The 15,000-nt window shown below is 45.1% G+C and overlaps 1 protein-coding gene across 1 annotated transcript in view; it reads left to right on the top strand.

The window, feature by feature from the left end:
* The window catches only part of LOC115005389 (dedicator of cytokinesis protein 3-like), a gene marked incomplete at both ends in the record, with an annotated part of 64,774 nt that extends 50,265 nt beyond the window's left edge, over positions 1-14,509 (top strand). Inside the window, 7 exons of the mRNA XM_029427186.1 lie at positions 4,538-4,622; positions 6,675-6,716; positions 9,421-9,575; positions 11,624-11,705; positions 12,889-12,949; positions 13,068-13,215; positions 14,421-14,509. Of these exons, the coding sequence (XP_029283046.1) occupies positions 4,538-4,622; positions 6,675-6,716; positions 9,421-9,575; positions 11,624-11,705; positions 12,889-12,949; positions 13,068-13,215; positions 14,421-14,509 (662 nt within the window). The remainder of the gene's footprint in view (positions 1-4,537; positions 4,623-6,674; positions 6,717-9,420; positions 9,576-11,623; positions 11,706-12,888; positions 12,950-13,067; positions 13,216-14,420) is intronic.
* Between the last annotated feature and the right edge of the window lie 491 nt (positions 14,510-15,000).

Genomic DNA, 15,000 nt, shown 5'->3' with positions numbered 1-15,000 from the left:
CATCCAGCAGGAGGAGACTCCTCTGTAACATCCAGCAGGAGGAGACTCCTCTGTAACATCCAGCAGGAGGAGACTCCTCTGTAACATCCAGCAGGAGACTCCTCTTGTTTGCCTTTTGGACTGATTTACCGGTATTTGACCCTGCCTGGATTACTTACTGAACTATATTGTATTCTGCCTGTCTCTGTGTCGTGCTTTTGGGTTCAGTTCTGTCGGTTCCAGCTAACCTTACAGTAAAATCTGGCCAACATGGACCCAGCCGACTCAGCACCATCCCAGACAGCGCCGCCGACACCAGTCGAGATGATACAATGCCATGAGCAACAGCTGATCTTCATTATGGAGGCTATGCAGGCGATGTCTCTTCGCAACGAGCGTAGCTTTGCGTCTCTCTGGGACCACGTCACGAATCTCACCACTACGGCCTGGAGATCGGATACTACTGCTGCCTCCAGATCTCCGGTCCACACTTCTCCGGCGTCAGATGCACGCCTACCTCCACCTGAGCGCTATTCTGGCGTTCCTGGTTCGTGTCGGTCATTCCTCGTGCAGTGTTCTCTGTTTTTTGAGCTCCAACCCTCCGCACCTCCAACCTTCCCCACAGAGAGATCCCGGGTGGCATATATTGTCCCTCTGCTCACAAGCAGGGCTAAAGACTGGGTAACTGCCGAGTGGGAGAAAGGATCTCCAGCCTGCTTCTCCGTCAAACTCTTCACTGAGGAGCTGCGGAAGGTTTTCGATCATGTGACGCCTGGAAGAGAGGTCGCTCGAGGGCTGCTCGACCTGAAGCAGGGAGTGAGAGTGGTATCTGATTACTCCATCGAGTTCCGCACCATGGCAGCTGAGAGCAGCTGGAACTCTGCCTCACTTCTCGATGCCTTCTACCACGGTCTGTCAGATCGCATCAAGGATGAATTAGCGGCTCGGGATTGTCCGACTGATTTGGATGAGCTGGTGGCTCTCTCCATCCGTATCGATGGACGTCTGCGGGAACGAAGACAAGAGAGGGTTCGGTCTGCTGTTCCTCGAGCATGCTACTGAGCAGGTTACCGACACTCTCTCCGGCGCTCCAGAGCCAATGCAGCTTGGTCAGACTCAGCTGTCCACGGCAGAACGACAGCGCCGCCTGCTGGAGAACAGCTGTTTGTACTGCGGTCAGGATGGTCATTTTGTTTCCTCCTGTCTTGTAAAAGACAGGGCTCAACAGTCATCCAGAGGGCACTGGTGAGCCGACTTACTAACTTGGAAATGCCCTCTCGACCGTTGACACAGGCCCATGACTGGACATGACTCTTGCCTCTCAGCTGGGACTAGGTCGGGAGGCTCTGGAGAGGCCCATTAATACCACAGCACTAGATGGTCGTCTACTCTGCAGGGTTACATACCGCTCGACTCCACTCCAGATGACCTTGTCAGGTAATCACAGCGAGAGTCTCACCTTTCACCTTATCCATGCTCCACATCAGCCTGTAATTTTGGGGTTTCCTTGGCTAAGGAGACATAATCCACACATAGACTGGTCTTCAGGAACTACATTACAGTGGAGTGCTCATTGTCATGCTGTCTGTCTTAAGTCTGCAACCCCATCTACTCCTAGTCTGCCTGTCACCTCTGAGTTTCCAGATCTTTCTGGAGTTCCCAAGGATTATCTGGAGCTTAAGGAGGTGTTTAATAAGACCCGGGCCACCGCCTTGCCACCACATCGAATCTATGACTGCCCTATTGACCTGCGTCCAGGTACTTCCCCTCCCAGAGGTCGACTCTTCTCGCTATTGGCTCCTGAGACCGAGGCCATGGAGAGGTACATTATTGACTCCTTGGCTGCAGGAATTATCTGACCATCTTCGTCTCCAGCCGGAGCTGGGTTTTTCTTCGTGGGAAAGAAAGACAAGACCCTGCATCCGTGCATCAACTACAGAGGACTCAATAACATCACCATCAAGAACCGGTTCCCTCTCCCGTTAGTTTCCTCTGCTTTCGAACTGTTACAAGGTGCTACTATGTTCTCCAAGCTCGACCTCCGCAACGCTTACCATTTGGTGAGAATCAGGGAGGGGGACGAGTGGAAGACGGCCTTCAATACTCCTAGTGGACATTATGAATATCTAGTCATGCCATTTGGTCTCACCAATGCTCCTGCAGTCTTCCAGGGATTAGTCAATGATGTTCTTCGGGATCTGCTCAACGTATGTGTCTTTGTGTACCTGGATGACATTCTGATTTTCTCCAATTCTAAGCAGGAGCATGTGACTCATGTACCCTTAGTTCTCCAGAGGCTTTTGGAGAACCGTCTGTTTGTGAAGGCTGAGAAGTGTGAATTCCACACCTCAGAAGTATCATTCCTGGGATTCATCGTCAACGCAGGTAACATCCAGATGGACCCGACCAAGACCAAGGCTGTCACTGACTGGTTGTCTCCTTCCACACGAAAGGAGCTTCAACGTTTCCTGGGTTTTCCAACTTCTACCGGAGGTTCATCCGTAATTACAGCTCGGTGGCAGCTCCCCTCACCGCCCTCACCTCCCAGAAAGTGCTCTTCCGATGATCTCCTGTGGCAGAGGAGGCCTTCCATTCTCATATTCCCAGATCCCACTCGCCAGTTTATCGTGGAGGTGGATGCTTCGGACACCGGTGTGGGGGCAGTTCTTTCTCAGCGATCGGCTGAGGATCAGAAGGTGCATCCTTGTGCCTTCTTCTCCCGGAAGCTGTCTCCGGCAGAGAGGAATTATGATATTGGGAATAGGGAGTTGTTGGCAGTAAAACTGGCACTGGAGGAGTGGAGACACTGGTTGGAGGGAACAGAGCAGCCATTTGTGGTCTGGACAGACCACAAAAAGCTGGAGTACAGCCAGGTGGCTGAACTCTCGTCAAGCAAGGTGGGCTCTCTTCTTTAACCGTTTTGACTTTTCACTTTCCTACAGACCGGGTTCAAAGAATGTGAAACCCGACGCCCTTTCCCATCAATTCCAGTCGGAGAGTTTTCCATCCAGTCCGGAAGGTATCCTTCCTTCTGCATGTGTCATCGGTGCAGTAACTTGGGACGTGGAGGACAAGGTAAAGCGCTCCCACGCTGAATATCCTGCTCCCAGTGCTTGTCCAGATGACAGTTTGTTTGTTCCTGCCAGTCTCCGTGCTCAGGTCCTCCAGTGGGGTCATTCATCTCGCCTGGCTTGTCACCCTGGGGTAAGACGCACCCTAGTGCTGCTTCGTCAATGCTTCTGGTGGTCTTCCATGGAGGCGGACACCAGAGGATTTATCGCGGCCTGTCATGTCTGCTCTCAAAACAAGACCTCTCACCAGGCCCCCTCCGGTCTTCTCCATCCCTTGCCAGTTCCAACTCGTCCATGGTCCCACATCTCGTTGGATTTCGTCACTGGCCTACCACTCTCTGACGGTAACACAGTCATACTCACTGTCGTTGATCGATTTTCCAAGTCTGCTTAATTCATTCCACTTACCAAATTGCCTACTGCCAAAAAAACAGCGGAGATTATGCTCCAACAGGTGTTCCGACTTCATGGTCTTCCCTGTGAAGTTTTGCAGGCTGCTGGGGGCCACTGTCAGTCTGTCATCCGGTTTTCACCCCAATCCAATGGTCAGTCAGAAAGAATGAACCAAGAGATGGAGACAGCTCTACGCTGCCTCGCTTCCCGCAACCCCTCCTCCTGGTCTAAGCAGCTCTTGTGGATCGAGTATGCCCACAACACCCTTCCCAGCTCTGCCACTGGTCTTTCACCCTTCCAGTGCTCTCGGGGTTACCAGCCACCACTCTTCCCAGAGCAGGAACGTGAGGCCAGCATTCCCTCTGTGCAGACGTTCGTAGGTCGGTGTCGACGCAAATGGAGATAGGCTCGCCTCACACTCCTGCGCTCTTCAGAACGTTACCAACGATCCGCCAACCAACGTCGCATTCCTGCCCCCCTGTACATGCCGGGGCAACGGATTTGGTTATCTACAAAGGATCTACCCCTCAGAGTAGAATCCAAGAAGTTGGCTCCACGTTTTGTGGGTCCATTCCCCGTCTCGAGGGTCATCAATCCTGCTGCTGTCCGTCTTCGTCTACCGCCTTCCATGAGGGTTCACCCCACATTCCATGTATCCAAAGTCAAGCCTGTTAAAGAGAGCCTGGACTCTGATTCTTCTGCCTGGATTACTGGATTTGTTTGCCTTTTGGACTGATTTACCGGTATTTGACCCTGCCTGGATTACTGAGTAAACTGAACTATATTGTATTCTGCCTGTCTCTGTGTCGTGCTTTTGGGTTCAGTTCTGTCGGTTCCAGCAAACCTTACACCTCTGTAACATCCAGCAGGAGACTCCTCTGTAACATCCAGCAGGAGGAGACTCCTTTGGTTGTATAGAAGTCTATGAGAAAATGTTTCTACTTCTCTCCTGATTTATTACCTCAGTAACATTTTCCTGATGAGTTTATGTCTCAATCTGTAGTTTCAAGTCTTCTTCAACACATGATGTTCATTATTTACCATTTAGAGTAATAATAATAATAAATCTCTCTCCCTCGCTCTCTCCCCCTCAGACACATGGGTCTGGACTTGGTGCCCAGAAAGGAGTTCGAGATGGTGGATGAAGACCAGATAAGCGTGTCAGATCTTTATAAAATGGTAAGACCTTTGATTAGTGTAACAACACTGAGAGCTTCCAGCCGTAACTCTCTACCTGTATGAGCAGCACAATCACAGTCGTCCACTGAAGGCTTCATCAGGATACTTCAGGCCCCACCTCAATCATATGATGCTATGATCTCTGCATCCGAACCAATGACTGTCAAATTACAATCCTGCTAAATCTACAATGATCCTTTAATGGTTCTTCTCACAACAACATGCTGTTGTTATTCCTTCTTGAGATGCTGTGCTGCATTTGAGTTCTATACAAAGGTAAATGTCACCAACTCATATTCATAAATGTAGACATGGACAGTCTGGGTCAGAATGGGACATATTTACTTGGTTGTTCCTGATGTTGTGTCTCTGACATCAGTCCTGCTTTAAATAGCTGAGCTGGAGCAGTCCAGCACTGTCGTTGTGGTGATTCGCCCTTTGTTCCGTTGCCTAGAGACTGATCTGGAGACAGGGCGAGAGCAACCGAGAGATAAAGTGGTGAAGATGATCAATGGGGAACAGAGAACATCTTAGAGTGATGAAGCTGATTGATGGGGTACATTAGCTTCAAACTGGTGAAATCATTTAAGTGCAGAACAATAGGACAAACCAAAGTAAGTGCAACATACAGAAATGAGGGAATGAAAACTCAACCATTCGCTTCAAATAAGCCAAATCAATATTAGACTACATAGAGAAAAACGTTTTTTTATTGGCCAAGGTGCTGTCGAAACAGACTTTCTGCTGACCTGACATCAATGGGGAGGTCGTTCCACTATTTTGGAGCAGGATGGCAAACAGGTGGTTTTATTTGAGGGGAATCTGGGTCCAGTGAGGGAGCAGCGAGCCGATTGGCCGATGCAGAGTGAAGTGAGCGATCTGGGGTGTATGGTTTGATGTAGGAAGGGGCTGATCCATTCACAGCACGGTGGACCAGCACCAGAGTCTGGAAGCAGATTCGGACCGCTATTGGTACCCAGTAGGAAAGGTGCATTGTGGGAGAACTTTGGTAGGTTAAAGACCAGTCAGGCTGCTGCATTCTGGATGAGCTGTAGAGGTCGGATGGCTCATGTAGGCAGTCCAGCGAGGAGGGAGCTGCAGTCAGTGAGAGGACAAGAACCTGTGTCACCTTCTGGGTCAGGAGGGGACGTGTCCTCCTGATGTTGTACAGTGTCTGCATGAGAAGACGTGTCCTCCTTGTACAGAGTGTCAATTACAATTACAATTATCAATTACAAGACAATTCACTCTGAATATAAAAGCTTTGACTTAGAAGAGTAGATCATCATACTGTGAATCATCCCATCACATATGATTAGCATATGAATGGGAAACCCTATATGTGTATATGTTGCTCACACCGGCCGTACGCAGCGCAGGCAGAGCTCTTCTGATTGGTTCCCTGGAAGCATCAGTGTTTAGAGGAAGCCGGAGGTCTCTCTGCTCAGGTTGGAATATTTGCAGATGGTTTGCATTCGACAGTCATTACTTCAATTCATCAAACAGGTTTTCACTTCTCCCTCGCTCTCTGCTCAGGCAGACAGTAATGAGTCTCTGGGGCGTAAACTAAGCATCGTCTTCATCTGAGGAAGACAAGGAAGAGAGCAGAAAGGATTACAATAGAGCAGAGCGGTGAATACTAGAGCTGAGGAAAGGAGGAGAGGAGGAGAGGGAAAGACACAAAGGGAGGAGAGGAGGAGAGGGAAAGACACAAAGGGAGGAGAGGAGGAGAGGAGGAGAGGAGGAGAGGGAAGGACACAAAGGGAGGAGATGAGGAGAGGAGGAGAGGAGGAGAGGGAAGGACACAAAGGGAGGAGATGAGGAGAGGAGGAGAGGGAAGGACATAAAGGGAGGAGAGGAGAAAAGGAGGAGAGGAGGAGAGGGAAAGACACAAAGGGAGGAGAGGAGGAGAGGAGGAGAGGGAAGGACATAAAGGGAGGAGAGGAGGAGAGGAGGAGAGGGAAGGACATAAAGGGAGGAGAGGAGGAGAGGAGGAGAGAACATGATGATTAACCTTTATTGTAACGTTTTGTGTCTTTCTGTCTTCCACAGCATCTGTCCAGCAGACACAGTGTTCAGCAGAGCACCACACAGGTAAAGTACACAACATTGCAGTAAAGTGTGTAACTAAGTACACATTAAAAGTACTGTAGTACCAAACTAAAGAATGGATTTGAGATGCTACCACATGTACTTCATCTCCATCTATCTGAAACACTGACTGACTGACTGAGTCAAAACTACGCAGCAGTTACGAAGATACAGATTAAATATCACAAAATACTTTAATAATTCAACTCTTACAGAGAATCACAGTTTGTACTTTTACTGTTGTATCAATACTACTTCATTACCTTTACTTCAGTAAACATTTGAAGGCACGGCCTCAACAAGTAGGACAATATTTTTAATGTGTATTAATGTGTATTAATGTGTATAAATGTGTATATAGTGTATTAATGTGTATAAATGTGTATTAATGTTGTATTAATGTGTATATATGTGTATTAATGTGTATATAAATGTGTATTAATGTGTATTAATGTGTTATAAATGTGTCTTAATGTGTATTAATGTGTATTAATGTGTATAAAATGTGTATTAATGTGTATAAATGTGTATAAATGTGTATAAGTGTGTATATATGTGTATAAGTGTGTATAAATGTGTGTATAAATGTGTATAAATGTGTATAAATGTGTATAAGTGTGTATAAGTGTGTTTTTTAAATGTGTATTAATGTGTATTAATGTGTATAAATGTGTATTAATGGTATTAATGTGTATAAATGTGTATTAATGTGTATAATGTGTATAAATGTGTATTAATGTGTATAAATGTGTATAAATGTGTATAAGTGTGTGTATAAATGTGTATAAATGTGTATAAGTGTGTATAAGTGTGTATAAGTGTGTTTAAATGTGTATAAATGTGTATAAGTGTGTATAAGTGTGTATAAATGTGTATTAATGTGTATAAATGTGTATCCTGTGTATTCCTGTGTATAAATGTGTATTAATGTGTATAAATGTGTATCCCTGTGCTCCGTGTGTCTATATGTGTATACATGTGTTCCGTGTGTCTAAATGTGTCTAAATGTGTATAAATGTGTCTAAGTGTGTATCCGTGTGTCTCCCTGTGTCTCCCTGTGTCTCCGTGTGTCTAAGTGTGTCTCCCTGTGTATAAATGTGTCTAAGTGTGTATACGTGTGTCTCCCTGTGTCTCCCTGTGTCTCCGTGTGTCTCGTGTGTGTCTCCCTGTGTCTCCTGTGTATCCATGTGTACTCCTGTGTACTCCTGTGTATCCCTGTGTATCCCTGTGTATCCATGTGTCTCCGTGTGTCTCCCTGTGTCTCCCTGTGTCTCTGTGTCTAAGTGTGTCTCCCTGTGTCTCCTGTGTCTCCTGTGTCCCAGTGTGTATCCGTGTGTCTCCCTGTGTCCCGTGTGTCTCCTGTGTGTCTCCCCTGTGTTCCCTGTGTCTCCGTGTGTCTCCCTGTGTCTTCCTGTGTCTCTGTGTGTCTCCGTGTGTCTCCGTGTGTCTCTGTGTCTCCCTGTGTCTCCGTGTGTCTCCCTGTGTCTCCTGTGTATCCCTGTGTCTCCCTGTGTCTCCCTGTCTCTCTGTGTCTCCCTGTGTCTCCCTGTCTCTCCGTGTGTCTCCCTGTGTCTTCCTGTGTCTCCGTGTGTCTCCCTGTGTCTCCGTGTGTCTCCTGTGTTCTTCCTGTGTCTCCCTGGTCTTCCTGTGTCTCCCTGTGTCTCCGTGTGTCTCCCTGTGTCTCTCTGTGTCCTGTGTCTCCCTGTGTCTCCGTGTGTCTCCCTGTGTCTTCGTGTGTCTTCGTGTGTCTTCTTGTGTCTTCGTGTGTCTTCGTGTGTCTTCTTGTGTCTTCTTGTGTCTTCTTGTGTCTTCGTGTGTCTTCTTGTGTCTTCTTGTGTCTTCTTGTGTCTTCTTGTGTCTTCTTGTGTCTTCTTGTGTCTTCGTGTGTCTTCGTGTGTCTTCTTGTGTCTTCTTGTGTCTTCTTGTGTCTTCGTGTGTCTTCGTGTGTGTCTCCCTGTGTCTCCCTGTGTCTCCCTGTGTCTCCGTGTGTCTCCCTGTGTCTCCGTGTGTCTCCGTGTGTCTTCCTGTGTTCCCTGTGTCTTCCTGTGTCTCCGTGTGTCTCCGTGTGTGTCTCCCTGTGTCTCCCTGTGTCTCCCTGTGTCTCCGTGTGTCTCCCTGTGTCTCCGTGTGTCTACCTGTGTCTTCCTGTGTCTCCCTGTGTCTTCCTGTGTCTCACGTGTGTCTCCGTGTGTCTCCTTGTGTCTTCATGTGTCTCCCTGTGTCTACGTGTGTCTCCGTGTGTCTCCGTGTGTCTCCCTGTGTCTTCCCGTTGTCCTCCTGTAGGTCTTCCCTGTTGTCTGCCGTGTGTCTCCGATGTGTCTTCCTGTGATCTCCCATGTGTCTTCTGTGTCCTCCGTGGTGGTCGCGTGTGTGTATCCCATGTGTCTCAGTGTGTCTCACTGTGGTATCACGTGTGGTCTCCGTGTGGTGTATCAACTGTGTATAAGTGTGTATAAGTGTGTACAAGTGTCTCGTGTCTCCAGAGCGAGATCCATTACGATTGATCTAAATCTTTAACCATCTTATCTTATCATTTGTTGTCCACCTTGAAGCTCTCTCTGTGTATGAAACGTACTTTATAAAGAAAACAACTCAAGTCAATACTCCAGACTTGATGTGGTGATGTATTATGAATGTTCCTTTCTGTCCAGAACTGAGCACATAAGATGATTAATGTTCCCATAACTCTCGTTCTTTGGACTCGCAGGGTGACGGCACCCGGCAGCGACATGGGGAGCCGTGCAGAGTTCCTGTTCCACACCACCTGCTGGTCAACCTGAAGAGCTTCACCTACAACAGCATCGGAGAAGACACCGACATATTCTTCTCTCTGTACGACCTGAGAGAAGGGAAGACTATCAGGTGCACACACTGCTACACGTATGACTGTAAAGTAAAGAACTTTCTCTGAACTCTCTGTGTAAGAGATTCAAAACTGCTTTTAATGGCAGGACGATTTCTAAAGCTGCAATATATATGTGGCCACATGGGGGCTGCAGAAACAAGCAGTGAACACATTAATATATCACCTTTTAAATGAATATGATTGACTTGTGAGCAAACAGCTACTTCTTTCCACATCCATCAGTCACAGAGCAACATGATGATCCTTTTAAAGTCTCCAATACATCGTTATTATAAACATATAGATTATAGCCACTTTAGGTACAAGGTGTGTGTTCTCTCTTTGCTCTCTACATTACCTTTCACCCACTCTCTCCCTCACACACACACACTCATCTGACATAATGTGGAACAAATAGTGGCACTTGGCCACACGGAGCTGCTGTGAATAATACATGACCTCATAATGAGTCACTTCAATTATTCATTTGTGGAGTAATCACAATGCTAACAGTTAGGGAATTGCAAATGTCAGCAATGAGGGTGATGTAGGCAAACTGTGGTGTGTGTGTGTGTGTGTGTGTGTGTGTGTGTGTGTGTGTGTGTGTGTGTGTGTGTGTGTGTGTGTGTGTGTGTGTGTGTGTGTGTGTGTATGTGTGTGTGTGTGTGTGTGTGTGTGTGTGTGGGAGTATACAGTAAATAATAAAGACTTTATTAAGAGCTGTTGTTCTCTCTGTGATCCTGCAGAGTGACTGATCACACAACAATGTGACAGGTTCTATCAAAATATGTGTTTTTAAAGATGAAGAGGTGGTGTAATATATGTATATATAAAATATATGTATATATGTAATATATGTATATATAAAATATATGTATATATAAAATATATGTATATATAAAATATATGTATATATGTAATATATGTTATACATATATTACATATATTACATGTAATATATGTAATATATGTATAACATATATTACATGTAATATATGTATATATAAAATATATGTATATATGTAATATATGTTATACATATATTACATATATTACATGTAATATATGTAATATATGTATAACATATATTACATATATTACATGTAATATATGTATATATGTAATATATGTTATACATATATTACATATATTACATGTAATATATGTAATATATGTTATACATATATTACATGTAATATATGTATATATAAAATATATGTATATATGTAATATATGTTATACATATATTACATATATTACATGTAATATATGTAATATATGTATAACATATATTACATATATTACATGTAATATATGTAATATATGTTATACATATATTACATGTAATATATGTATATGTAATGATTTGGACTCTTCAGTGGAGCATTACTGAGTTAAACTTGATGTCTAAATGCTTCCACACGTTCTCTATCGAGCCCTTTACAGCTTCTATAACAGTTGGTGTGTTAATAATCACTATGTGGTTGTTATGAGTGAAAGATCCAGATGTCTCTCTCAAACCAACACGATGCATTATTCTATGATATTCTTCATTATCTCTGAGACCAGGAAGTGCCATCGAGTTTCTCTCTGATGATCTGTCCAGTAGACGAGCGAGCTTCATCATGTGATCAGGACCGAGTCACTACAGGAGTGAAAGCGCTCTCAGTTTATTTAGTAGGAAGTGTCATAGAAGTGTTCTCATGTGGAACCACAGCTCTGTGTTCACAGGTGAGGCTGTCAAAGAGAAATCAGAAAATTTCAGCTCACCTTTTTCAGAGCCAATTATTCTTGTGGAAATCTTCAAGCGTGTCTTAATGTCCAGCACATTGTTATTGAATGAAAGCATGTCAGTTTAGTCATCTTCCCCTGAGCCACTGACACCAGCAGACCAGAAAAACACTCTGCTGTAGAGTCACTGCCTTTTAATGAACTTATAATTAGATATATATAATTGTATCTCCCTCCGCTTGTCTCTGTAATCTGTTATTAAAGGTTAAAGGTCATTTCAGGGACTTTAAACTCTCTGTTCTAAAGTTAAAGATGTTCTCTTTGTGCTCTTCAGTGAGAAGTTCATGGTAAGACTGAACAAGAACGGGGGACCGAAGAATCCAGAGAAGGTGGACAGACTGTGTGCCCTCTTCACGGTAACACACACACACACACACACACACACACACACACACCCACACACACACACACGCGCAGTAGATTTGCAGAGGAGGAATATAAAAGTGAGGATGCATTGCCCCCTGTTGCTGTGATGCAGAACCTGAAGTCGGAGTGGCGTCACTATCAAGTCATGAAAATGTTTTTGCTTTACAGAAAGATCAAATACACTCCTCTCACACATTCTTATCAAAACAACTACAAAGAGAAAAAAAAGAACCACAAAGAGACACAAAACAGCTACAAAGAGACACAAAATAACTACAAAGAGACACAAAACAACTACAAAGAGTCACAAAACAACTACAAAGAGTCACAAAACAACTACAAAGAGACACAAAATAACTACAAAGAGACACAAAACAACTACAAAGACACACAAAACAACTACAAAGAGACACAAAATAACCACATAGAGACACAAAACCACTACAAAGAGACACAAAACAACTACAAAGACACACAAAATAACCACAAAGAGACACAAAACAACTACAAAGAGACACAAAATAACTACAAAGAGACACAAAACAACTACAAAGAGAAACAAAACAACTACAAAGAGACACAAAATAACCACAAAGAGACACAAAATAACTACAAAGAGACACAAAACAAATACAAAGACACACAAAATAACCACAAAGACACACAAAATAACCACAAAGAGATACAAAACCACTACAAAGAGACACAAAACAATTACAAAGAGACACAAAACAACTACAAAGAGACACAAAATGACTACAAACAGACACAAAACAACTACAAATCAATATGTCTGTGGACGAGTGTTGCCATTTTCTCCATGAGAATTTGAAGATGAAGGTGTTTTCACCTGAGGAGCAGGGTTAGGGTTAGGGTTGTGTGTGAGACTCGGTCTGCTGACGTCAGGCTACAAGACCATCTTGATGGTTTTGCAAAGTGCCTCCCCGGCGCTGCTGTTTGCAGTCATGCTGTGTAAACATATTACATATTAGATAAACTGTCGCGATGCGCACGTCGCATTTGAAGTCGCTGGAAATCCGTCCAAAGCCGAGGGCGACCAGACGCATCTGCCAGAGTGAATAAAACAGGAGCTCACAGAGTCGTCTGAATCCCAGGAAAATGTTTCGCTGCTCGTCGTCTCACTGTGTTTGTTCTTTCTCTTGGATTCTGCAGGACCTGAGCAACAAAGACATGAAGAGAGATCTGTACATCATCTCCCAGGTCATCAGAACAGGTGAGACTGTGGCAGATACAATGTTTACTTCTAACCAAATACTTTTATGTTTGTATGCTCACTATATAACCCCTCTACACACACACACACACACACACACACACACTTCCTGTTGCAGGTCGTATGCTGTTGAACGACAGTAAGAAAGGTCCTCCACATGTTCAGTACCGCCGGCCGTATGGATGTGCTATCCTGGCCATGAGCGACGTGCTGCAGACCATCTCAGAACTCAAAGAGGAGAAAGACTTTGTGCTGAAGGTCTACACGTACGTACACACACTTTTACTTCACCTCATGGCGCTGGTGTAAGTATTTATTTCCACAATGTAACTTAAATGCAAAAGCAAAACTGAAAAGGTTTATTTAGAGCTTCCTTCTGCCTGATTGGTTTAAACTCTCAGGCTCTCTGATGTCATACAACAGTAAACATCGTAAACATCGTGAAGGTTTCGGGGCACGAGGATAAGTAGTGAGTGAGACTTGAATGTGACGTGCAGCGCTGCAGGGAGGATGACCAGGAAGTAACCATCGCACTGGTTCCTCCTTTCCTGGATTATTGCAGAAAACAATCTCTGTGGCAACAAACACTTCTGAAAGTGAAGTGTTTCGTTCAGCGGGATAATCTGCACAGATTAATACTTTTAGGATTGTTGAAGTGCACACACAATCACCAGAACTAAAAAGCTAACGCTGGCTGCAGACGGCCTACAGCAGGTCACATGACGTCACCAACACGCAGCTGAACATGTGAACGCTTCAGAGATCCACTGGTGGAGCGTTAATGATGCAGTTACTGTTAACCCAGTGACCTGGAGAGGGAAGCGTAAGTCTGGCTCCTTCCTCAGCTCTCTGCTCGTCGGTAATGTTCAGAGACAATAAAGAGGGTCATTACGCTCACTCTTTACCCTCTGAGCTCCTCTTCCTCACTCTCTTTGTTCTTCACCTCTTAGTACCACGTTCTCTCTCTGAGTCCCCATGAGCTGCACACACACTTCTGTCTCTGCAGTCTTATAAGGCCATCAGCACATTCTTCTCACACACACACACACACACACTCACATACACACAGACACACGCAAGCACACACACACACACACACACACACACACACACACACACACACACACACACACACACACACAGACACACGCAAGCACACGCAAGCACACACACACACACACACACACACACACACATACACACACACACACACACACACACAGACACACGCAAGCACACACACACACACACACACACACACACACACACAGTTGACGGCAGACAGGAAATCCCTCTCGGCATTAACTTCTGAAGACTTGCCTGCAGGAGCCCCACAGTGCTCACAGTCACAACATGATATAACTGTGTGTGTGTGTGTGTGTGTGTGTGTGTGTGTGTGTGTGTGTGTGTGTGCGCGTGTGCGTGTAGTTCATAGTTCATACAGTAACAGCTGATGTGTGTTGATCTGCAGGTGTAACAATGAGAACGAATGGTACCAGATCCACGAGAACATCATCCGCAAGTCCAGCACCAAGTACACCGCTCCCAGCACCAACTACGGTAGGACGGAGTGTGTGTGTGTGTGTGTGTGTGTGTGTGTGTGTGTGTTTCTACTTCCTGTGTCTCTGTCCAGCAGTATCAGTTTGTGTTCAGCAGATGCATTTTGATGTTTGATGTGACGTCTGTTTTGCATCGGAGTTAATGACGTCATCCACACACACACACACACACACACACACACACACACACACACATACACACGCACACACACACACACACACACACACACACTCCTCAGGACAGAAGCAGAATAAACAGCTGTAGTTAAAGTGTCTATTCCTCCTCATGTTCATCTGCTCATAGTTCCTGTCTCCGTATGGCAGCGTGCTCTGTGTCGGTGTCAGTTATATGATATTAGTCACATCTTGAAGAAGTCAACTGTCAAAGAGTCAGTCACACACACAGTCAGTCACACACGCAGTCAGTCACACACACAGTCACACACACAGTCAGTCCACACACACACACACACACACACACACACCACACAC

Source organism: Cottoperca gobio, unplaced genomic scaffold (genome assembly GCF_900634415.1).
Source record: "Cottoperca gobio unplaced genomic scaffold, fCotGob3.1 fCotGob3_297arrow_ctg1, whole genome shotgun sequence".
Taxonomy (NCBI): Eukaryota; Metazoa; Chordata; class Actinopteri; order Perciformes; family Bovichtidae; genus Cottoperca; species Cottoperca gobio.
This window is presented reverse-complemented; position numbering and strand designations above follow the sequence as displayed.